The sequence below is a fragment of the Podarcis muralis genome, chromosome 4 (genome assembly GCF_964188315.1).
Source record: "Podarcis muralis chromosome 4, rPodMur119.hap1.1, whole genome shotgun sequence".
Taxonomy (NCBI): domain Eukaryota; kingdom Metazoa; phylum Chordata; class Lepidosauria; order Squamata; family Lacertidae; genus Podarcis; species Podarcis muralis.
In genome coordinates, this window is record NC_135658.1 from 10,573,399 (window position 1) to 10,597,303 (window position 23,905).

A 23,905-nucleotide genomic window follows, 5' to 3' on the forward strand; every position below is an offset into this window, starting at 1 on the left:
GACTCAGTCTGACCCTTATGTTTCCCTCCCCTTATGGTCTTGATCTATGGGCTACTTTTAAAATGAGGCTGCATTTTAAATGGCATTTTAACCTGTATTTTAAATTGGGTCGTCCCCCCCATTATGTTTTTACTGTAATTTTACTGGTGTTAGCCGCCCTGCGCATGGCTCTGGCTGGGGAGGGCGGGGTATAAATAAAATTTGTTGTTGTTGTTGTTGTTGTTGTGACATTTTATGGTTATGTTTTATTGATAGAACATGAGACTCTTAATCTCAGGGCGGTGGGTTCAAGCCCCACATTGGGTGAAACATTCCTGCATTGCAGTGGGTTGGACTAGAGGATCTTTGTGATCCCTTATAACTCTGTGATTCCCTTCTCTTCTGTGTATTTTGAAAGCCCCTTTGTGGGGTAAAAATTGCACAAATCCACTTATGTCATTAGTTATTGGCATCCATCGGTCTCAGGAGACTAGATGAGTGTGCCTTGAGACCAGTTTCAGCACCTGCTCTGACCGTAGAGACCGATAAAGGAGAGACATGTTTTGTTGCAGCTGGGGCAGATGAAGGCGTCCGGTTGTGCTGCTGCAGATGCTCTCTGCGCTTCTCCCAGTGGTCATTCCTCCTCAGGTCACTGCTGTGGATGCACAACCTTCTCTCCAGGCGCTGAGATTATGTATAATTGCAGATTGCATGAACTGGACCTATTGCACACACATGACTCTGCATTCGCAGACCCTCATCATACCTGCAGCTTATTTAGGTTGCATTCAGTGTGTGAATGTGAGTGGAGGTTGGGACCGGGGAGCCCTGGGCTATTTTAGTCCCTCTGGGCTGACATACAGGGCTTTGGTTTGATGAGGCCCTAAGCTACTGAAGGTAACGGGGCCCTTTATATGTCCAGCTGTCCTTTGTATGACTGTATTTTAATATTTTGTTGGAAGCCGCCCAGAGTGGCTGGGGAAGCCGAGCCAGATGGGCAGGGTATAAATAGTTGTTGTTGTCAACAACAAATTGTCACTGTTTTTTGTGTCGAATATATGCTATATGGTAATTTATGGACCTCATAGGTATCTCGAGCCATTTGTACATTTGTACATAACAAAATGTGTATTTTATCAAAGTAATTGTTGAACTGAAATACAATTAAGAAGTACAGTCATAAAAGGATAACAACAAAGAGATGGGAAGATGGGACTTGTGAACATCAAAGCAGCAGAAATATGAGATGATTGGACCCTTTCTGAACTCGAAGCAGGGGTACCCCCAACAAAAATTTAAAATTCGGCTAAATGTTTGGAATTTATTGTGCATTGGTATAATTTGGAATTAATGTGATATGATTGGTTTGTTAACTGGAAAATTAATAAAAATTATTTTTTTAAAAAAAGAAGTACAGTCATACCTCAGGTTACAGACGCTTCAGGTTGCGTTTTTTGGGTTATGGAGCCGCCAAAACCTGGAAGTAGTGGAACAGGTTACTTCCGGGTTTCGGTGGTCGCGCATGCGTAGAAGTGCTAAATTGCGCTTTGTGCATGCACAGAAGCACCAAATCGCAACCCGCACATGCGCATGCGCAGACGTGAACACTGCGGGTTGCGAACGTGCCTCCCACACAAATCATGTTCACAACCCGAGCGTCCAGTGTATATTAATAGTGAAATACAATTAAGAAGAAGTATATTTGGGGGCAGGGGAGAGAGTGGGTCCCTAAGCTATAGCTTCTTTAGCTTATACATAAATCCGGCACTGCTGACATACCTGATTTGAGGCAGGTGTGATTGTAAGGAGTAAGAATGCGTTTAGTTAGGGCTGAGAACACAGACAGAGTGATGGCAAAATCTAAGGCATGAACTTGTGCGTCTCACGCCTCCCTGCACCCGTGTTTTCTTCCTCCCCACCCTCCCGGATACACCTTTGCTGAAAGTTATCCTGTTTATTCCTTATTAATTAGCATCTTTGCCCTCAGGGGTCAGCTGGAGGTTGCTAATATAGGTTACACCCTGAGGGAGATGAGCCCATCACTGAAACGCAGGCAATCGTGGTGACACCTTTGGGTTGAAGAGCAGGGACGGGGAGCTTGTTGCTGGACTCCATCTCCCATCAGCCCCGGCGAGCATGACCAGGGGTCAAGGATGATGGGAGATGTAGGAGTCAGTGATTTAAATGAAGGCTCGGCCAGTGAGAGGGTTTGGTTGGGATTGGAAGGAGCAGGTTGTTGTTGTTGTTGTTGTTTAGTCGTTTAGTCATGTCCGACTCTTCGTGACCCCATGGACCAGAGCACGCCAGGCACTCCTGTCTTCCACTGCCTCGTGAACGAGAGAGGTGGGGTAAGTGGTGGGTCAGAAACTAAAGTGGGTTGAAGAATTGCTTACATTCCATAGATGATTTACAGATAGTAGATGATTTGCAGATGGTATTTAACTCCAAGTAGGCTTGCTAAATTGATGCTTTTGAGTTATGGTGCTGGAGGAGACTCTTGAGAGTCCCATGGACTGCAAGAAGATCAAACCTCTCCATTCTGAAGGAAATCAGCCCTGAGTGTTCACTGGAAGGACAGATCCTGAAGACTTTGGCCACCTCATGAGAAGAGAAGACTCCCTGGAAAAGACCCTGATGTTGGGAAAGATGGAGGGCATAAGGAGAAGGGAACGACAGAGGACGAGATGGTTGGGCAGTGTTCTTGAAGCTACCAGCATGAGCTTGACCAAACTGCGGGAGGCAGTGGAAGACAGGAGTGCCTGCCGTGCTCTGGTCCAGGGGGTCACAAAGAGTCGGACATGACTAAACGACTAAACAACAACAAGGCTTGCTAAGGGGACGCGGGTAGCGCTGTGGGTTAAACCACAAAGCCTAGGACTTGCCGATCAGAAGGTCGGTGGTTCGAATCCCCACCACGGGGTGAGCTCCCATTGCTCGGTCCCTGCTCCTGCCAACCTAGCAGTTTGAAAGCACGTCAAAGTGCAAGTAGATCATTAGGTACCGCTCCAGCAGGAAGGTAAACAGCGTTTCTGTGTGCTGCTCTGGTTCGCCAGAAGTGGCTTAGTCATGCTGGCCACATGACCCGGAAGCTGTACGTCGGCTCCCTCGCCCGATAAAGCGATATGAGCGCCGCAACCCCAGAGTCAGCCACAACTGGACCTAATGGTCAGGGGCCCCTTTACATTTACCTAGGCTTGCTAAGAGATATAAAACTGAATCAGATAAGTGCTGGAGATGCAATGAGGTTGAGGGAACATTCTTACACATGGAGTGCAGCTGTAAAAGGGTAGAAGAGAATGTATTGGGAAATAATCCATAATGAATTGAAAAAAATGTTTAAAAGTACTTTCCCAAAAAACCCAGAGTCCTTTTTGTTGGGGATTCTTCAGACGGAAATTCCCAGGTGTCAAAAAGGGTTATTTATGTATGCCACTACTGCAGCCCGTGTTTTGTTAGCCCCAAAACGGAAAATGAGTGAAGAATGGCAACTTAACGAAAGAAGAATGGCAAGTTGACAGAATATACGCAGCTTTGGGGACTTAACATGTAGAATAAGAGAACAAGGGGAACATACGTTTAGAGAAGATTGGAATATATGGGGGAAAATTGTGTACAGTTGAAAACGCTGGCAGCATTAAGATAAATTCAACGGTGTAAATAAGTTTTGATGGATGTAATAATGGAATACTGAATGGTTTAGTTTTTGTAAAATATGCAAAAATGAACCATGAAAAGAGAGGAAGGGAAGTCATTGATATTTTAAAGATGTTTAAATTAGTATTCTAAATTGTGAAACAGAAAGTTTAATTACACACACATACGCACACGAAGCAGTGCTTACATTCTGGGCCAGATTTCTGCATACACACACATTATTATTATTATTATTATTATTATTATTATTATTATTATTATTAGTTTTCCATTCTCCTTCCAGGTAAACAGAGTTCAGGGACACATCCCAGCAGGCTGCTGAGTTCTGGGAGGGGAATGTGATCTGGTGAGAGTCCGGAGGGTGATACGCAGAGGCCCAGAGGCTTTTTTATGGTGATTCTCCACTTATGGAATGCATGCATCCCCAAGGAAGTTTATTTGGCTCCCTCGCTTTTAATTTTCAGAAGTCCAGGCCAATACTCATCCCCCCCCCTCCAATTCAGCAAGGCAGTTTAGCTGCTTTTTATTGACTGCCTACCCACGTCCCCGTTATTTTGCATAATTTGCTCTTCTATTTGCATGCCCTAATTTGCATAATTTATTCACGCTTTGCCAGGCAAGGGGACTCCGCTGGAAATCCCTTCCGCCGCCTTTCTGACTTCTGAGAATACAAGCACATCTTCGCAATCGGGAGAGCTAGAAGTTTGCTTGTTCTTCACATGCTAAACTTACCCTGTGGGGAAACACCACACCGAAAATGGCAAATAAAAAATTTGGTGATATGGAAAAATTGGATGGAAGCAGGTATATTGACATTGGACCAACTGATAGATGGGGAAGATGAATTTTATATTTTTGCTATGTTAACACAAAAATATAATCTATCAAATGCAGCCCAAGGGCAATATCTTCAGTTACAACATCACCTGTTGTTGTTGTTGTTGTTGTTTAGTCATTTAGTCGTGTCCGACTCTTCGTGACCCCCTGGACCAGAGCACGCCAGGCACTCCTGTCTTCCACTGCCTCCCGCAGTTTGGTCAAACTCATGCCGGTAGCTTCGAGAACACTGTCCAACCATCTCGTTCTCTGTCGTCCCTTTCTCCTTGTGCCCTCCATCTTTCCCAACATCAGGGTCTTTTCCAGGGATTCTTCTCTTCTCATGAGGTGGCCAAAGTATTGGAGCCTCAGCTTCAGGATCTGTCCTTCCAGTGAGCACTCAGGGCTGATTTTCTTCAGAATGGAGAGGTTTGATCTTCTTGCAGACCATGGGACTCTCAAGAGTCTCCTCCAGCACCATAATTCAAAAGCATCAATTCTTCGGCGATCAACATCACCTAACAAGTGTGTTTGGGCCATCAGCCCTTCAGCTTCTGAGATACCTGAGATATTGGAACAATTGGACCACTCATTCAAAAATAAAAAGCCAGCAATTACTTTTTATAGATATCCTATTAACAATACAAAAGTTCAATATGGAGACTGTAAGAGGTGATTTGAATAAAGAATTGGAACTTTCATTATTACACAGACAGTGGGAGAATGTATTAGCTTCAATACCTAAGGTGTCATTAGATTTAAAATTAAGACTAATACAACAGAAAATAATACTTCGAGTTTATTGGACTCATTTAAAGGTAAAGGGATCCCTGACAATTAAGTCCAGTCATGGATGACTCTGGGGTTGCGGCATTCATCTCGCTTTATTGGCCGAGGGAGCCGGCGTACAGCTTCCGGGTCATGTGGCCAGCAGGACTAAGCTGCTTCTGGTGAACCAGAGCAGCGTATGGAAATGCCATTTACCTTCACACCGGAGTGGTACCTATTTATCTACTTGCACTGTTTGCTTTCAAACTGCTAGATTGGCAAGAGCAGGGACCGAGCAACAGGAACTCACCCCATCGCGTGGATTCGAACCGCCAAGTGGTTTAACCCACAGTGCCACCCGAAAAGGGGTTAGCTAAGATAGCTCAGCGTTGGAGATATGGCAAGGACAATGCCTCTCTGAAGCACATGTTTGTACAGTGTTCTGTACTTAACAAGTTTTGGGGGAGAATGTGCTGGACTGTCTAACTCTGACAGTGCAGAAAAAGTTAAATCTCTCAGTGGAGAATATTTTATTGAACTACCGTATTTTTCGCTCTATAACACGCACCTGACCATAACACGCACATCGTTTTTAGAGGAGGAAAACAAGGGAAAAAACATTCTGAATGAAACAGTGGATGTATCATTTTTGTGCTTCATGCTGTGGCCACAGACATGTGATCTGATGGTGAATTTGGGGTGACCCAATGCAAAAATCCTGATAATTCCTGTGGATCCATGCTTTGTAACCACGTTTTTGCACCATTGCAGCCCCAGGCAACAGTGGGTGCGTGATTTTTTGGGTGCAGGCTGTAGCCATGGACATGCTATGTGATCTGATGTGAATTTGGGGTGACCCAATGCAAAGATCCTGAGAATCCCTGTGGATCCGTGCTTTGTAACCACGTGTTTGCACCATTGCAGCCCCAGGCAACAGTGGGTGCGTGCTTTTTTTGGTGCAGGCTGTAGCCATGGACATGCTATGTGATCTGATGGTGAATTTGGGGTGACCCAATGCAAAGATCCTGAGGATCCATGTGGATCCATGCTTTTTAACCACGTGTTTGCACCATTGCAGCCCCAGGCAACAGTGGGTGCGTGATTTTTTTGGTGCAGGCTGTAGCCATGGACATGCTATGTGATCTGATGGTGAATTTGGGGTGACCCAATGCAAAGATCCTGAGGATCCATGTGGATCCATGCTTTTTAACCACGTGTTTGCACCATTGCAGCCCCAGGCAACAGTGGGTGCGTGCTTTTTTGGTGCAGGCTGTAGCCATGGACATGCTATGTGATCTGATGGTGAATTTGGGGTGACCCAATGCAAAGATCCTGAGGATCCATGTGGATCCATGCTTTTTAACCACGTGTTTGCACCATTGCAGCCCCAGGCAACAGTGGGTGCGTGATTTTTTTGGTGCAGGCTGTAGCCATGGACATGCTATGTGATCTGATGGTGAATTTGGGGTGACCCAATGCAAAGATCCTGAGGATCCATGTGGATCCATGCTTTTTAACCACGTTTTTGCACCATTGCAGCCCCAGGCAACAGTGGGTGCGTGATTTTTTTGGTGCAGGCTGTAGCCATGGACATGCTATGTGATCTGATGGTGAATTTGGGGTGACCCAATGCAAAGATCCTGAGGATCCATGTGGATCCATGCTTTTTAACCACGTGTTTGCACCATTGCAGCCCCAGGCAACAGTGGGTGCGTGATTTTTTTGGTGCAGGCTGTAGCCATGGACATGCTATGTGATCTGATGGTGAATTTGGGGTGACCCAATGCAAAGATCCTGAGGATCCATGTGGATCCATGCTTTTTAACCACGTTTTTGCACCATTGCAGCCCCAGGCAACAGTGGGTGCGTGCTTTTTTTGGTGCAGGCTGTAGCCATGGACATGCTATGTGATCTGATGGTGAATTTGGGGTGACCCAATGCAAAGATCCTGAGGATCCATGTTGATCTATGCTTTGTAACCACATTTTAAGTGGGGAGCGAAGGAAAAACAAAGAAGGGACATGAGAGGGGTGTGCAGAGAAGCAGCTGGCTAAGAATGCTGGAGAGGGATTTAACGGGTGGGAGGCAAAAGTTCCCCCCCAAGCCAGCCATCTCTCTCTCTCTCTCTCTCTCTCTCTCTCTCTCTCTCTCTCTCTCTCTCCCTCTCCCTCTCCCTCTCCCTCCCCCCCTCTCTCTCCCTCTCCCCCAGCAGTACCGGAGCACAGAGACGACACTTTCCCCTCTGCTTGCCTGGAGGGGAGGGGCTTTCCCTGCTCTTTGTTCCGTTTCAGCAATCACAGCAACGAAACAGAGGAGGGTGGGCAGTAAGACCCTGAGGCAGAATGCAGGAAAGCTGCCACTTCCTCTTTTCAGGTTTCCCTTCTCCGTGAAGAGCGATTTGACTTTTGCTTGATTTTTTGGCTCCAGGGACCACACATTCGCTCCATAACACGCACAGACATTTCCCCTTCCTTTTTAGGAGAAAAAATCTGCGTGTTATAGAGGGAAAAATACGGTATATACCTGCAGTATGGAAATTATCAATGGGGCAACGGAAATGGATTTTCCGTGCCCTAATGGTGGCCAAGAGATTGATACTGAGGAATTGGAAAAATAAAGATATAATACTCTTCAATCAATGGACTGACAGTATGACATCACTAGCAATTTATGAATGGACTTCTTACAGGCGCGGACCCTCTATGGATAAATACAATAACATCTGGAATGAGTTTATCCAAAAAGTAGTAGGCCTATTAACATTTACATAAGCACTAGGACAATAACTAAGATCATGGCCACTGGGCCCATCACCTCCTGGCAAATAGAAGGGGAAGAAATGGAGGCAGTGAGAGATTTTACTTTCTTGGGCTCCATGATCACTGCAGATGGTGACAGCAGTCACAAAATTAAAAGACTCCTGCTTCTTGGGAGAAAAGCAATGACTAACCTAGACAGCATCTTAAAAAGCAGAGACATCACCTTCCCAACAAAGGCCCGTCTAGTTAAAGCTATGGTTTTCCCAATAGTGATGTATGGAAGTGAGAGCTGGACCATAAAGAAGGCTGATCACCGAAGAATGGATGCTTTTGAGTTACAGTGCTGGAGGAGACTCTTGAGAGTCCCATGGACTGCAAGAAGATCAAACCTATCCATTCTGAAGGAAATCAGCCCTGAGTGCTCACTGGAAGGACAGATCCTGAAGCTGAGGCTCCAATACTTTGGCCACCTCATAAGAAGAGAAGACTCCCTGGAAAAGACCCTGATGTTGGGAAAGATGGAGGGCACAAGGAGAAGGGGACGACAGGACGAGATGGTGGGACAGTGTTCTCGAAGCTACCAGCATGAGTTTGACCAAGCTGCAGGAGACAGTGGAAGACAGGCGTGCCTGGCGTGCTCTGGTCCATGGGGTCACAACTAAACGACTAAACAACAACAACAAGGACAATAACACTATACCAATTTATACAAGAATGTATGGAAATATAATATATTGCTTATTTTTTGCATATTTTCACTTTTATATTTATCTTTGTTTTTCTCCTCCTCACTTTTTCTCCTCCTTTTTCTGTATCACTTTATTTCTTTTAACTGACGTCACCTTAATAAAATATAAACATTTAAAAAATGAAATTTTCTTGTTCTTCAAAAGCGCCACATTCTACGCCCGACATGCTTGCTCCCCCGAACTCCTGTGAGTCCAAACCATGAACAAAACCCTGCCGTTATTTTGTTTCGTTTGAAGCTTGCCTCCTATACGAGAAACTCCACAAGGAGAATTCATTCTTATCACTGCAGGGAGGCTGTGTGGGTATTAACCTGGTTGCATTTAGAGGATTATCTTCTGCTGTCTAGAACGAAGAGTTCGATAGCTGTCACATTTATAGCGGTGCGTGCCGTTGTTGTTGTTGTTTACTTAGTCCGGGCCCAAGCGTGTGTGTTTGACAAACGATGCTTCTTGGCTGATCGTAATCTTGACCTCTCCAAAATGCAAGTGGTAACCAACTAGTCCCTCTGATTCTCTGATTCTTCTTTCTCCGTCAGGCTCACTGGCGGTGACTGCCGATGACTTTACGTAGGAGCCATGGTTATTCTACGGCAGGTAAGTTGCGTGCCCGCTCTCTGTTGACAGTGCTAATTTTAAGATACTGTGTTACTCCCCTGGCTTAAGAAGAAACCTTGTCAGAGATGAGGGGGTGGATGCATCCCTCGCTATTTTTATGTGACACCCCCCACCCGTTTCTGGAAGAGGGCAAGTGGACACTTTTATCTCTTGTATCTCATCGGCCTTAGTCCTTGATTAGCTTAAAGGGAATCACTGACGTGTGTTGTGTAGATTAACTAGCTAGGAAGTGTTTGGCATCATGCAAGGAGTAGATTATATCATTCTCAGCTGGTTGGAGGGGAAACAGCTATAAAGTAACTACACAGCAGTGATTAGAGAAGATCGCGGGGACTTAATGAGACACCTTGCTGAAAATGCAAAAGGAAAAAGGGGAAAAAGGGAAGTCGATACACCATTCACCTATGGTTCCCCCCCCCCCCCAAATAATCTTGCATATGATCCATAATATAAAAGGCATTCATACAAATTTAGATCTCCTCCGGTGTCCTGTTGTTTATATTTGGAAATTAGACATCAGAGAAAATTGATATTGTTCACGATGTGGGCAGCGCAGTTCCTCTATAGCATTAACGGAGATCAAAAGCAACACCCATTGTGAAGGAATCAGGGGATATAGCCATCCTAAATTTGCTGGACCTGTGAAACTGGGATGGCTCCTGTAAATCCCGGACTGTCCCTGGAAAATAGGGACACTTGGAGGGTCTGGGGGTGCTTTGTTTTCAAGAGAATAGTGTGCAAGTTATGTTATGTACAGTTGAGCTTCAAGGAAAACACAGCCTATGTCACGGCAAAATAAGATATTGAAGCACTCTAAATCATTTGCACATACACAGAAAATAGCAGCAACACATGGAGATCTGCACTGATTGTTGCAATGCCTCCCAAATCATTATTATTCTATGATTATAAGATGATTGTAGAATCTTAAAAGTAAAGGTAAAGGGACCCCTGACCATTAGGTCCAGTCGTGGCCGACTCTGGGGTTGCGGCGCTCATCTCGCTTTATTGGCTGAGGGAGCCAGCGTACAGCTTCCGGGTCATGTGGCCAGCATGACTAAGCCGCTTCTGGCGAACCAGAGCAGCACACGGAAACGTCGTTTAGCTTCCCGCCAGAGCGGTACCTATTTATCTATTTGCACCTTGACGTGCTTTCAAACTGCTAGGTTGGCAGGAGCTGGGACCGAGCAATGGGAGCTCACCCCGTCGCAGGGATTTGAACCGCCGACCTTCGAATCGGCAAGTCCTAGGCTCTGTGGTTTAACCCACAGCGCCATCCGCGTCCCTTATAGAATCTTTACAAAAACTTTACATGGGGCTGTGACTCTCACAAGGGGAAATCGGCCACTACCCTGCTGATGAAAGTTGTGATGCAATCTCAGTTTGTATCAGCTCTTGTCATAAAAAGAGGGGAAAGCCAAGCTTTGTCCGAGGAAGAGAAAGCTCTCAAAGAGCTCAGAGAACCTATCCAGCTCATCCCGGCATCTTTTCTCTTCTGCATTGTAAGTTTAAAGAGAAGCAAATATTGTTGGGCAGAGGGAAGGTCTGTTGAGAGCCAGAGCTTATCATCTTTAGTGGCTGGCAAATTGGTTGTGGCAACCTGCTTTCTGGGCAAACAAAGAGAGGGGGAACGTGTGAGGAGCAAAGGGATTGTAAAAACTGTGGCCTCTGTGTGTGTTTTATGGTACTTCTGGGCTGCATCAAAGGATCACAGCATTTGTCTGCGATACAGTTTTAGTTCAAGAACAGATGAATGGTTCAGTCTGGGGGGGAAAGAACTAAAAACTCTTGACTAACCCAGGATCAGGGACCTCTTTTCTTCGTTTACCACTGAGTTATGTACCAGCTGGGTATTGGACACCTGTTAAACTAGCTCAACATCAAAAAAAAACCCTAAGATTATGGCCACTGGTCCCATCACCTCCTGGCAAACTGAAGGGGAAGAAGTGGAGGCAGTGAGAGATTTTACTTTCTTGGGCTCCATGATCACTACAGATGATGACTGCAGTCACGAAATTACAGTCATACCTCGGGTTGAACGTGCTTTGGGATGAGCGTGTTCGGGTTGTGGTCCGCGGCAACCTGGAAGTAATGGAGTGAGTTACTTCCAGGTTTTGCCGCTTGCACATGCGTAGATGTGGCAAAAAGCGACGTGCACATGCGCAGATGTGCCATCGCTGGTTACGTTTGCTTCTAGATGCAAACGGGGCTCCGGAACGGATCCCGTTCGCATCTAGAGGTACCACTGTAAAAGATGCCTGCTTCTTCGGAGAAAAGCAATGACAAACCTAGACAGCATCTTAAAAAGCAGAGACATCACCTTGCCAACAAAGGTCCGTGTAGTTAAAGCTATGGTTTTCCCAGTAGTGGTGTATGGAAGTGAGAGCTGGACCATAAAGAAGGCTGGTCGCCGAAGAATTGATGCTTTTGAATTCTGGTGCTGTAGGAGACTCTTGAGAGTCCCATTCTGAAGGAAATCAGCCCTGAGTGCTCACTGGAAGGACAGATCCTGAAGCTGAGGCTCCAATACTTTGGCCACCTCAGGAGAAGAGAAGACTCCCTGGAAAAGACCCTGATGTTGGGAAAGATGGAGGGCACAAGGAGAAGCGGACGACAGAGGATGATGAGATGGTTGGGCAGTGTTCTCGAAGCTACCAGCATGAGTTTGACCAAACTGAGGGAGGCAGTGGAAGTCGGAAGTGCCTGGCGTGCTCTGGTCCATGGGGTCACGAAGAGTCGGACACGACTAAACGACTAAACAACAACAAACTAGCGAGTATGTACAGGTTGAGTAGTAAGACATGTTGGAAATGCAAAGATAAAGATGGAGATTTTTACCACATGTGTTGGACATGTGAGAAAATGAAACAGTTTTGGGAACAGATTTATAATGAATTGAAAAGGATATTTAAATACACTTTCCCGAAAAAGCCGGAAACTTTCTTGCTAGGCTTGATGGGAGAGGAAATAGAAAAAGCAGATCAAAGGTTATTTATGTATGCTACGACTGCTGCCAGAACTTTGTTAGCCCCAAAATGGAAAGTACCAGAATTACCAACAATAGAGGAGTGGCAGACGAAGATGGTTGATTATGCGGAACTAGCAAAACTGACCTGTAGGATCCGAAATCAGGAGGAAGCAAAATTCCAAAAAGATTGGAGTACATTTATGGAGTACATAAGTAATAACTGTAGAAATGTGAAGACTCTGGCAGGACTGAAATAAATTTTACGACGTAGGCTTGTCAAAACACAATAAACCCAACACAACATCAGAGAACCCGTACAACTGTTCTGTTTGAGTTATTGAATGGAGTAACTCCCATTGACAGTTGCCAAGGACTACAAGATAAAAGCCGGCACTTTTCTAACAATTGTATCTCGCTCTTTGTTTACAGAGCTCATAATAGCTCAGGTGGCAACTCTCAAAGTAGAACAATCCAGGAGAGTTGTGTGTGTGCCCTTGCGCCAGGAGGGACACCCATAGCTCAGTCGTAGGACACTTGCTTGGAGCGCAGAAGAGTCCAGGTTCAATAAGAAGCTAAAAAGGGCCTGTCGGATGAGGCCAATGTCCTACCTAGTCCAGAATCCTGTTCTCACAGGGGCCAACCAGAAGTCCCCCTTCGATTCCGACCAAAAGGCCTTTTCTGTGGTGGCTCCCTAACCTTGGAATGTTCTCCCCAGAGAGGCTCACCAGGCGCCATCATTACATGTCTTTATTTTATTTTTTAAAAAAATTATGATTTTCAGTTACATACATTTCAATGGTTTTACAGTCATTTTAACATTTCAAAACTCCCTTCCTCCTCTTTCTGCGGTTCCTTAAATTTATTTTTATCATTTCCTGCATATTCTAAATTAAGTCATTCTTTTATTCATCTTCTTTAATTATATACTCTTATGAAACAGCAGGTTATTACACTAATCCTCCCAATGTCCTTATCTGTTTACAATTTGTTTCCATTCTTTTCTAAAAAGTTTGTTATCTTTATTGCTTACTTTTCCGGCAAGTTTCGCCGTTTCTGCGTAGTGCATAAGTTTTTGTATCCATTCTTCTTTTGTCAGGACGGCTTCTTCTTTCCATTTTTGGGCAAATAATATTATTGCCGCTGTAGTCGCATACCTGAATAAATTTCTATACTGTTTAGGTAGTTCTACCCCTATAATTCCCAGAAGAAAAGCTTCTGGGTTTTTTTAAAAAAACAAATGTTATTTTAAACATCTTTTTCAATTCATTATCATCATTACATGTCTTTAGGCACCAGGCAATAACATTCCTCTTTACCCAGGCCTATGGCTATTAAATCTATTAAAACCTGTGTAAGTCCGGAATGCCATTAATTATTTTATTATCTGTCTGTGTGTCAGTATGATTTTTATTCTGTTTTTATTATTGATGTACAGTAATCTGGTTTTAATGTTGTACGCCACCCTGGGACCTTTTGATAGAAGGCGGTACATAAATTGAAATAATAATAATAATCATCATCATCATCATCGAAGTAGACCCACTGGAATTAACGGGCCTAACTTAGTCCTGCTCATTTATTTCAGTGGGTTATCTCTGAGTAAAAACTAGTGGGATACAGTGGAACCTCAATTCCCGAATGCCTCTGTTGTCGTACCTTTTGGTTTTCAAACACTGAACACCCAGAAGTAAATGCTTCCATTTTTTGAACGTTTTCTGGAACCCAAACATGTGACGTGGCTGCCGCTGAGTGCAAGAAGCGCTTGCAACCAATGGGAAGCCACATCTCCGCTTTTGAACATTTTGGAAGCCAAACGGATGTCGTTCAAGAACTGAGGTACCACTGTACCACCTCGTATATCTAAATGTCTGAAACCCTTGGATGAACCTATTGTCAGTGATGGCTGAGTGACACTTAGGCCCCATGTGATGGGACATGTTCAGTCTTCTTCTTCTTCTTCTTCTTCAATTACTCATAGCCGAGTAAGATTATCTTCCATGAACACGGTTTTAACAATGAGTCCGTAAGTGACTGTGGAGGCCAATTCTGGATCCACACGTCCTTCCACGGTGGGGACATTGGTTTCTGGGCAGGAGTTGATCATGGTGAGGATTCACCAAGCCTGCCTTCCTCTTAGCATGTTTCTCCCTTGCATCCTGAGTTTGAGCGTCTTCAAAGCCCATGACACCTTTGGTAAAGGCTGTTCTCCAACTGGAGCGCTCACAGGCCAGTGTTTCCCAGTTGTTGGTGTTTATACCACATTTTTAAAAATTTGCCTTGAGATAGGTTTAACTCTTTTGTTGACCACCAGCATTACGCTTTCCATTTTTAAGTTCGGAATAGAGTAGTTGCTTTGGAAGACGATCATCAGGCATCCGCACAACATGACCCGTCCAATGAAGTTGATGTTGAAGAATCATCGCTTTGACACTGGTGATCTTTGCTTCTTCCAGTACACTGGCATTAGTTCGCCTATCTTCCCAAGTGATGTGTAAAAATTTTCAGAGACACCGTTTATGGAATCTTTCGCGGAGTTGGAGATGGCGTTTATAAGTGGTCCATGATTCTCAGGTTCACAGTAAGGTTGTTAGTACAATAGCTTTGTAAACAAGCATTTTGGTTTCCCTGCGAATGTCCCGGTCCTCAAACACTCTGCACTTCAATCGGGAGAAAGCCGCACTCGCAGAGCTCAGGAGATGCTGGATTTCGGCATCAATGTCGACCCTTGTGGGAAGATAAGACCACCGAGTGCTTTTGGATGAGTGAGGGGCGTGAAGCAAGGCAGCAATTACTGCTGGCCTCCCAGACATCATCACCACGGCTGTGAGCTCTCCCTCATAAATCACACGCTCCACAAGCTGTTGTCCATTCTTGTCTTGTACAGGATTGATGTCCAAACCTGGAAGCTTCTCTGGACGGCAGTAAACAGGGCCACGAACGGCGCTCTGAGTGCCTGCCGGATGGTCCATTTGCATATAGATTGAAATGTGAATCACTGGGGCCTACTCATTAGCTGGAGGGATTGAGGCGTTTGGCATTTTTAATGGCACCCGCTGTCAGGATTCTGGCCATCAAATGGATTTACGAGGCAATTAATGCCTCCACAGTGGGCGCGATGGGGCAATGAAGAGTCAGGTGGTGAGGTGAGGTGGGTGTCTTGCGTATCCTCCAACATTTCTCTGGTGGAAATAGGGACGTCCCATTCCACAGTGATAATTTCACTATTTATACCTCACACATCTGACTGGGTTGCCCCAGCCACGCCGGGCAGCTTCCGACATATATAAAAACATAATAAAACATTAAACATTTTTAAAAAACTTCCCTATACAGGATTGCACTGTCAAACACGGCCGCTTAACAGCAGCAACAATATGGTTCAAAACGAAACCTGTCTTTGTGTATTGTTTCTTATGTTCCAGCTTTCAAAGTTTTGAATTTCTTATGCTATGCATCTCAGCAGCAATATAGCATTAACAAACTACTGCCACAGGGCCAGAGAGAGAGACCTGGAGATCTGCATTTGTCCTCCAGGCTTGAGATTCCTTATTCCGGGACTAGATCATACTGACTCTCTGTAGAGTGTGTGCTCTGACATTCCCACATAATTTGGTGTTTGGTGGGTACCCAAACATGCCTGGTGAGTCACACTCAGCTTAGTGAGTCACTACTATGTTTCCGAGCACAATTCAAAGTGTTGGTGCTGACCTTGAAAGCCCTAAACGGCCTCGGTCCAGTAGACCTGAAGGAGCGTCTCCACCCCCATCGTTCAGCCTGGACACTGAGGTCCAGCTCCGAGGGCCTTCTGGCAGTTCCCTCCCTGTGAGAAGTGAGGTGACAGGGAACCAGGCAGAGGGCCTTCTCGGTGGTGGCGCCCGCCCTGTGGAATGCCCTCCCATCAGATGTCAAGGAAATAAACAACTATCTGACTTTTAGAAAACATCTGAAGGCAGCCCTGTTTAGGGAAGTTTTTAATGTGTGATGCTTTATCCTGTTTTAATATTCAGAGTGGCTGGGGAAACCCAGCCAGAGGGGTGGGGTATATATAAAAATATATATTATTAATTAATTATTATTGCTCAGGATGCACAAACCAGTCTATTTTGGTTTTCCGAACTTAAATCCAGCTTCCCACATTCCTGCAGATTTTCCTTTTTTAATTCCTCTTGAAAGTTGGTTAGCATTCTAGTGTGAATTTCTCCTAATATACATATTCCATGCTGGTTTGATTAATAGGCATATTTTAAAAAGAAATTCCTTACACTACAATGCGTTTCTGTCTGTTACTTTCACTAATAGGTATGTTATTATGCACTGGTCCTCCTAATACAATGCGTTTTGTGCAAATGTGCAAATCGCTTCGTTGGAGAACGGCATTCCCCAAAATTCAGCGGAGTATGAATTTTGAAGGATGGTTGGGGGGTTGTTTTTTTGGTCTGATTCGCAAGAGAGGTGCGGAATCAGGGACTTCCTCATTAAAATGCAAACGAGATCTGAGTTATCCCAGCATCTCAAAGTGCCCGGCACCCCCCCCCCCTCCTGCTGATTTCGCCAGCACAGAACGGAGAGTTTTTCTTCTCCCAGCCGAATGGCCTCTTTTGCGCAGCCAGGCCAAATGGAATGTGAATGATTTATGGCCGTTTGCCAAGGAAGAGGGCAAGGCCCATTTTACTGCCTGTGCCACCCACCACCAATGCCTTTCTCTGGGTCACAGGCTGCAGTTTCACGACCCACAAATCACTCCCTTGAAGGTGGCTTCTGCGTAGATTTATTGCAAGGGGGAGGGGGATCATTTTGCAGCGAAGCAGGCGACTGTTCTTATCTGACCATAATATCACCTGCCAGGAGATGCTATCAGTTATGTTGACATTCTCCATGTCCTTCCTTCAGGGGGGCTGGGTTGGTGCTAGAGGAGGGGCCATAGAACGAGAACTACCATGTTTTGCCAAGATGCCAACGTGAATATATACATTCTCAGCTGTTGTTTGACAATATGGCGTGGAAGGCTTTTGCATTCCGACGGCCACACTTATTTATTTATTATTGTTAACGGAGAAATCTGAGGGCTCCCTTGGACCAAAAACAAGGACACCAGCCAGGAATACCAGAGCAACAGCAGGCTTGGTCTTTATTGAAGACTTTCGCGACAGGTCTGCCACCTGACACAAGGTGGAACAAGATGGAAGCCCTGAACAAAAGAAGACCCCAACTTGTATTAGCTACTAATCCCCCATGCTATACCCCTAAGACTACATCATCACTACATCATTGACACATCACAAAGAGGAGGCATTCAGGGAGGAGTTGTGGTGGTAACCTGAGTGTCTTGTCACCCGTCCGGTTCCTCCTTTCCCCCTCCCCAAAATTACATTCCTGAGGACAAAGAGGAGTTCGCCGTTTCCTGCCCCCAGAGGGAAGGGCTGGTCACGGTCCTTTGTTTCAGTCCATACTGAATCCACTTCCATATGCGGGTCCTTTGTGAGTGTAATGATCTTCTGTCTAGGACCATCAAGGTTGGCATGCCAACTGGGTAGGGCTAGCTGCTGACGTGTTGGCTGCCTTGTGTCAAGTCTCCCCCCTTTGATAGTCCTTCCTTCATGGTGTAAAATAAAAGTGGAACAGTACAGATCCAATGTACGGGTGATTTTCTATGAATTTATAACATAAGCATCGCATATGTTGTGTGTGAGTGTGAGTGTGTGTCGTGTTTGTACAAACTGAGTGATTGGGGGTGGTTTCCTGCAACACTTCCTTCAGGGGTGCTGGGTTGGTGCTAGAGGAGGAGCCGTAGAACGAGAACTACCATGCGTGTTTTGCCAAGATAATGTCATCGCGCATCTATACATGCTCAGCTGTTGTTCGACAATATGGTGGGGGAGGCTTTTGCACTCCGACGGCCACACTTATTTATTTATTATTAGATTTAAAGATATAAGAAGAGCACTGTTGGGTCAGGCCATTGGCCTTTGTAGGTCAACACCCTGTTTTCACAATGGCCAACCAGATAAGAGACAAATTCCAGACCTTTCAAGTGTCCCTATTTTACAGAAGCCACTTCAGTTTCTGGTTTGATCCCAGAATGCCCCGCTTTTCTTTAGGATGTTGCTATTTTCATCAGGGAGATGTTGGAGGGTATGGAGTTATCCGACCCCTGAGCCAAGGAGATAAATAACTCTGCAACATTTAGAAGACATCTGAAGGCAGCCCTATATAGGGAAGTTTTTTTAAAAAATGTTTGATGTTTTATTATGTTTTTATATATGTTGGAAGCTGCGCAGAGTGGCTGGGGCAACCCAGTCAGATGGGCGGGGTACAAATAAAATTATTATTATTAAATAGGGTGTCCCTATTTTCACCAGAGGAATGTTGGAAGGTATGCTTTGTTATGGGGTCTGGTGTCGAATTTAGCAAGTGTGCCAGCCATCATTGATTGACTCATCAGGAGAGCGTGTGATTTCACTGGTGTGCAAAAATGTTGATATTTACGTGTGACATCCACTCTTTCTCCTTCATCCTGAATATAATAATGTAAGCTGTTGTTGGTCAACGTTGAAATGCAGGATGAGCACAATGATTTGCTAAGTGGCATGCATAGAACCACATGTGCAAGCAGTTGTTGAAACTAGTTGCCCACTTCCCTGAATTTCTGAAGTGTTATATGCATATATATATATATGTGCATATATATATATATATATATATATATATATATATATATATATATATATACACACACACACACACACACACACACACATACACACACACACACAGTGGTACCTCGGGTTACATACGCTTCAGGTTCCATACGCTTCAGGTTACAGACTCCGCTAACCCAGAAATAGTACCTCGGGTTAAGAACTTTGCTTCAGGATGAGAACAGAAATTGTGCTCCGGTGGCGCGGCAGCAGCAGGAGGCCCCATTAGCTAAAGTGGTGCTTCATGTTAAGAACAGTTTCAGGTTAAGAACAGACCTCCAGAACGAATTAAGTAATTACCCCAAGGTACCACTGTATATAGGGATGCAGGTGGTGCTGTGGGTAAAAGCCTCAGCGCCTAGGGCTTGCCGATCGAAAGGTCGGTGGTTCGAATCCCCGCGGCGGGGTGCGCTCCCGTCGTTCGGTCCCAGTGTCTGCCAACCTAGCAGTTCAAAAGCACCCCTGGGTGCAAGTAGATAAATAGGGACCGCTTACAAGCGGGAAGGTAAACGGTGTTTCCGTGTGCAGCTCTGGCTCGCCAGAGCAGCGATGTCACGCTGGTCACGTGACCCGGAAGTGTCTCCGGACAGCGCTGGCCCCCGGCCTCTTGAGTGAGATGGGCGCACAACCCTAGAGTCTGGCAAGACTGGCCCGTACGGGCAGGGGTACCTTTACCTTTACCTTACCACTGTATATGGGATGCGGGTGGCGCTGTGGGTTAAACCACAGAGCCTAGGACTTGCCGATCAGAAGATCGGCAGTTCGAATCCCCACGATGGGGTGAGCTCCCATTACTCGGTCCCTGCTCCTGCCAACCTAGCAGTTTGAAAGTACGTCAAAGTGCAAGTAGATAAACAGGTACCGCTCTGGCGGGAAGGTAAATGGCATTTCCGTGTGCTGCTCTGGTTCGCCAGAAGCGGCTTAGTCATGCTGGCCACATGACCCAGAAGCTGTACGCTGGCTCCCTTGGCCAATAAAGCAAGATGAGCGCTGCAACCCCAGAGTCGGTCACGACTGGACCTAATGGTCAGGGGTCCCTTTACCTTTACCTTACCACTATATATAATATATATATATATGCAGGTTTTGGTGTCCTCGGGTGTCTTCCCGTGTAAAAGTTGGGGTGTCTAGGCGACGTTTCGACGAGGTCTCACTCGTCATCTTCAGGCTGGTGCTTTCGGCTTCTTGTTACTGGAACAGAGCAGGATCTCAGTGTTTGAGTTCCTATAAATACTGTTGAGGGGTGTGGTGTGTAGCCTCCAATGTTCTGGGCCGAGAGGAAGTTCCCAGGCTAGTGTGCCTTTTCTTCTTTTGTTCCTTAGTTGCTTGAGGGATATCTTGAGTGATTTCTTGAGTGATATCCTGAGTACCACTTAGGTGGGTCATTAGGTGTGGATTAGTTGCTAAAGCCTTTGTGTCTTGACCTCTTGAACTTTGTGAAGAGTTTTTCTGAGAAGATGGCTGTAGTTGTGCTCTGGCTTGGCTTCGTGTATAGGGGCGAGCTGTGGTTTTGTGGCCTGTGCCAGCCAGATCTGTGTAGGGATTGCAGGGAGGTGCAGCATCCGGAGGTGCCATCATGGTTTGGCTACTGGATGGTGTCTGTAATTTATCTGTGGAGAGGGTCTGGGTTTGGGTCTGGTGTGGTTGATTGGTGATGGCGTTCTGTGTGCCTCTGGATCTGGTGTCAGTTTTTGTGGGGAGGGCTAATTTCCAGATGTCTGGCAAGCGGGATGTGTCGTCACGCTTGTTCATGTTGTGAGGGTGTTTCTCTATCTCGATGGCTTCCATGATTATTCTCTTGTGGTGATGTTCCATGTTAGAGAGCAATTTGGAATCTGCAAAATTAATTTCGTGTCCTGTTTTTGAAGGAAAAACTGGACAGCTTCCTCACACATCTCAACAGCCTACACCCCAAAATACAATTCACTATGGAAATAGAAGCCAACAACCAACTTCCCTTCCTTGACGTCCTAATCTACAAAAAACCTGATGGCTCCCTAGGACACACTATCTACCGGAAAAAAACACACACCAACCGCTACTTACATGCACAATCACACCACCACCCTGCACAAATAAACTCCGTAGCCAAGACTCTCATCTCCAGAACCAAACGCCTGGCTGACAAAGACCACTTGACAACTGAGTTACAGAATCTCTCAAATGTGTTAATTGCCAATGGATACCAGCAAAACAGGGTTACGAAGCTAATCCAAAAAGAAACACCCCCCAAAAACCAAGACACAGAAGAAAACAATGGCATGGCCCTCCTTCCTTATATCAAGGGCACTACAGATAAAATTAGCAAAATCCTCCATAAACACAATATCAAAACAGCCTTTTGCGCCAACCAAAAGATAGCCAATATCCTCAGAAACCCCAAGGATAAAATCCAGTTGGAAAACCAAGGGGTCTATGAAATACCCTGCAAAGTCTGCCCAGCCACGTACATTGGACAAACAAACAGACGAATAAATGCACGTATCGCAGAACACAAGAATGCCGTCAAAAAAGAAGAAAAAACTTCCTCTCTTTTCCAACACATGAAAGAAACAGGACACGAAATTAATTTTGCAGATTCCAAATTGCTCTCTAACATGGAACATCACCACAAGAGAATAATCATGGAAGCCATCGAGATAGAGAAACACCCTCACAACATGAACAAGCGTGACGACACATCCCGCTTGCCAGACATCTGGAAATTAGCCCTCCCCACAAAAACTGACACCAGATCCAGAGGCACACAGAACGCCATCACCAATCAACCACACCAGACCCAAACCCAGACCCTCTCCACAGATAAATTACAGACACCATCCAGTAGCCAAACCATGATGGCACCTCCGGATGCTGCACCTCCCTGCAATCCCTACACAGATCTGGCTGGCACAGGCCACAAAACCACAGCTCGCCCCTATACACGAAGCCAAGCCAGAGCACAACTACAGCCATCTTCTCAGAAAAACTCTTCACAAAGTTCAAGAGGTCAAGACACAAAGGCTTTAGCAACTAATCCACACCTAATGACCCACCTAAGTGGTACTCAGGATATCACTCAAGAAATCACTCAAGATATCCCTCAAGCAACTAAGGAACAAAAGAAGAAAAGGCACACTAGCCTGGGAACTTCCTCTCGGCCCAGAACATTGGAGGCTACACACCACACCCCTCAACAGTATTTATAGGAACTCAAACACTGAGATCCTGCTCTGTTCCAGTAACAAGAAGCCGAAAGCACCAGCCTGAAGATGACGAGTGAGACCTCGTCGAAACGTCGCCTAGACACCCCAACTTTTACACGGGAAGACACCCGAGGACACCAAAACCTGCATACCTATACCCGTGAAAATCTACGAAAGCATATATATATATATATATATATAGAGAGAGAGAGAGAGAGAGAGAGAGAGAGAGAGAGAGAGAGAGAGAGAGAGAGAAGCATAGCGAAATATGCCTCCATCTGGCCATTGTCTTCAACGACGGGCAGCGCAGTTCTGAAATTTCAACTATTACCAGGAGAGTGTGCTGGAAGGCAAGAGATCGGATTCTCCCTTTATCCTGCTGGAATAGGAAACAAAGAACAGAAAGATGTGATAGCTTTTATTTGAGGAGATATGACTCTTGCTAAAAGCCATCTCTATGCCCCAGTATGGTGCAAACGAATCCAGGAACATTTTTGGAACACCGATATTATTCAGAGGTCAAGAGTCAATTCCCCTACCATGGCTGAAGGATCGACTCCATCTATCTCGTGCTGCATTCTTTGGTGTCTGTGTTGGACTAATAATAATAATAATAATAATAATAATAATAATAATATATTTATACCCTGCCCATCTGGCTGCTTTTTCCCAGGCACTCTGGGCGGCTCCCGACAGAATATTAAAAACAAGATAAAACCTCAAACATTAAAAACTTCCCTCAACGGGGCTGCCTTCAGATGTCTTCTAAAAGTCAGATAGTTGTTTGTTTCCTTGACATCTGATGGGAGGGCGTTCCAAAGGCCGGGCGCCACTACCGAGAAGGCCCTGTGCCTCGTAGCTGTGAAAAAGAGAATTCCATGTTAGGGTCCATTAAGGGAAGGATTGAAAACAAAACCGTCAAGTAAGACAAATTTGTAGCGTACATTTTGGGTTGCTGCGTCTCATAAAGGATGTTGCGGGAAAAGGTGCAAGGAAAATGATCAAAGGGCTGGAGCAACTTCCCTGCGAAGAAAGGATGGGAGCTGTTAATTTGGAAAAGGAGGCAGACACAATAGAGGTCCCAGGAACCAGGTGTTGAGGAACCTTCCTGGCTTTGCAGACCAGATTCTTATCAGAATCTGCCTCGCAGGCCAATTTGGAAAGGTGGACAGCGCCTTTCCAAATCCTTTTCGCTCTGATCTTAAAGGCGGAAGGGAGAAGGCTGGCTAAAGTCTCTGCGAGGCTTCCCCCTTTTAAGATTGAGTCACAGAAGGGACCCAAGGGTCATCTAGTCCAACCCCGATGCAATGCAGGAATCTCAGCTAAAGCATCCCTGACAGGTGACCACCCAAACTCTGCTTGGAAGGAAGGAGAGTCTACAACCTCCCAAGGGAGACCGTTCCACCGCCAGACAGCTCTGTCAGAAAGTTTTTCCGTATGGCTAGTCAGAATCTCCTTTCCTGCAACTTGAAGCCCTGGGTTCAAGTCTTACCTTCTGGAGCAGGAGAAACAAGTTTGTGTCATCCCCCATGTGACAGCCTTTCAGATATTTGAAGACAGCCATCATATCTCCTCTTTTCCAGGCTAAACATACCCAGCTCCTTCGACCGTTCCTCATAAGGCTTGGCTTCTAGACCCTTCTCTTGCCCTCCTCTGTACACATCCCAGCTTGTCAACAGCCTGAAGCGTGTTGGGGGACTTGAAAGGGTAGGGG

At 45.5% G+C, this 23,905-nt stretch overlaps 1 protein-coding gene across 1 annotated transcript in view; it reads left to right on the plus strand.

Moving 5' to 3' along the window:
• The window catches only part of MYO7A (myosin VIIA), a 171,620-nt gene that overhangs the window by 18,853 nt on the left and 128,862 nt on the right, over positions 1-23,905 (plus strand). Inside the window, exon 2 of the mRNA XM_077926921.1 lies at positions 9,262-9,319. Coding sequence (XP_077783047.1) covers positions 9,302-9,319 — 18 coding nt within the window. The 5' untranslated portion in view covers positions 9,262-9,301. The remainder of the gene's footprint in view (positions 1-9,261; positions 9,320-23,905) is intronic.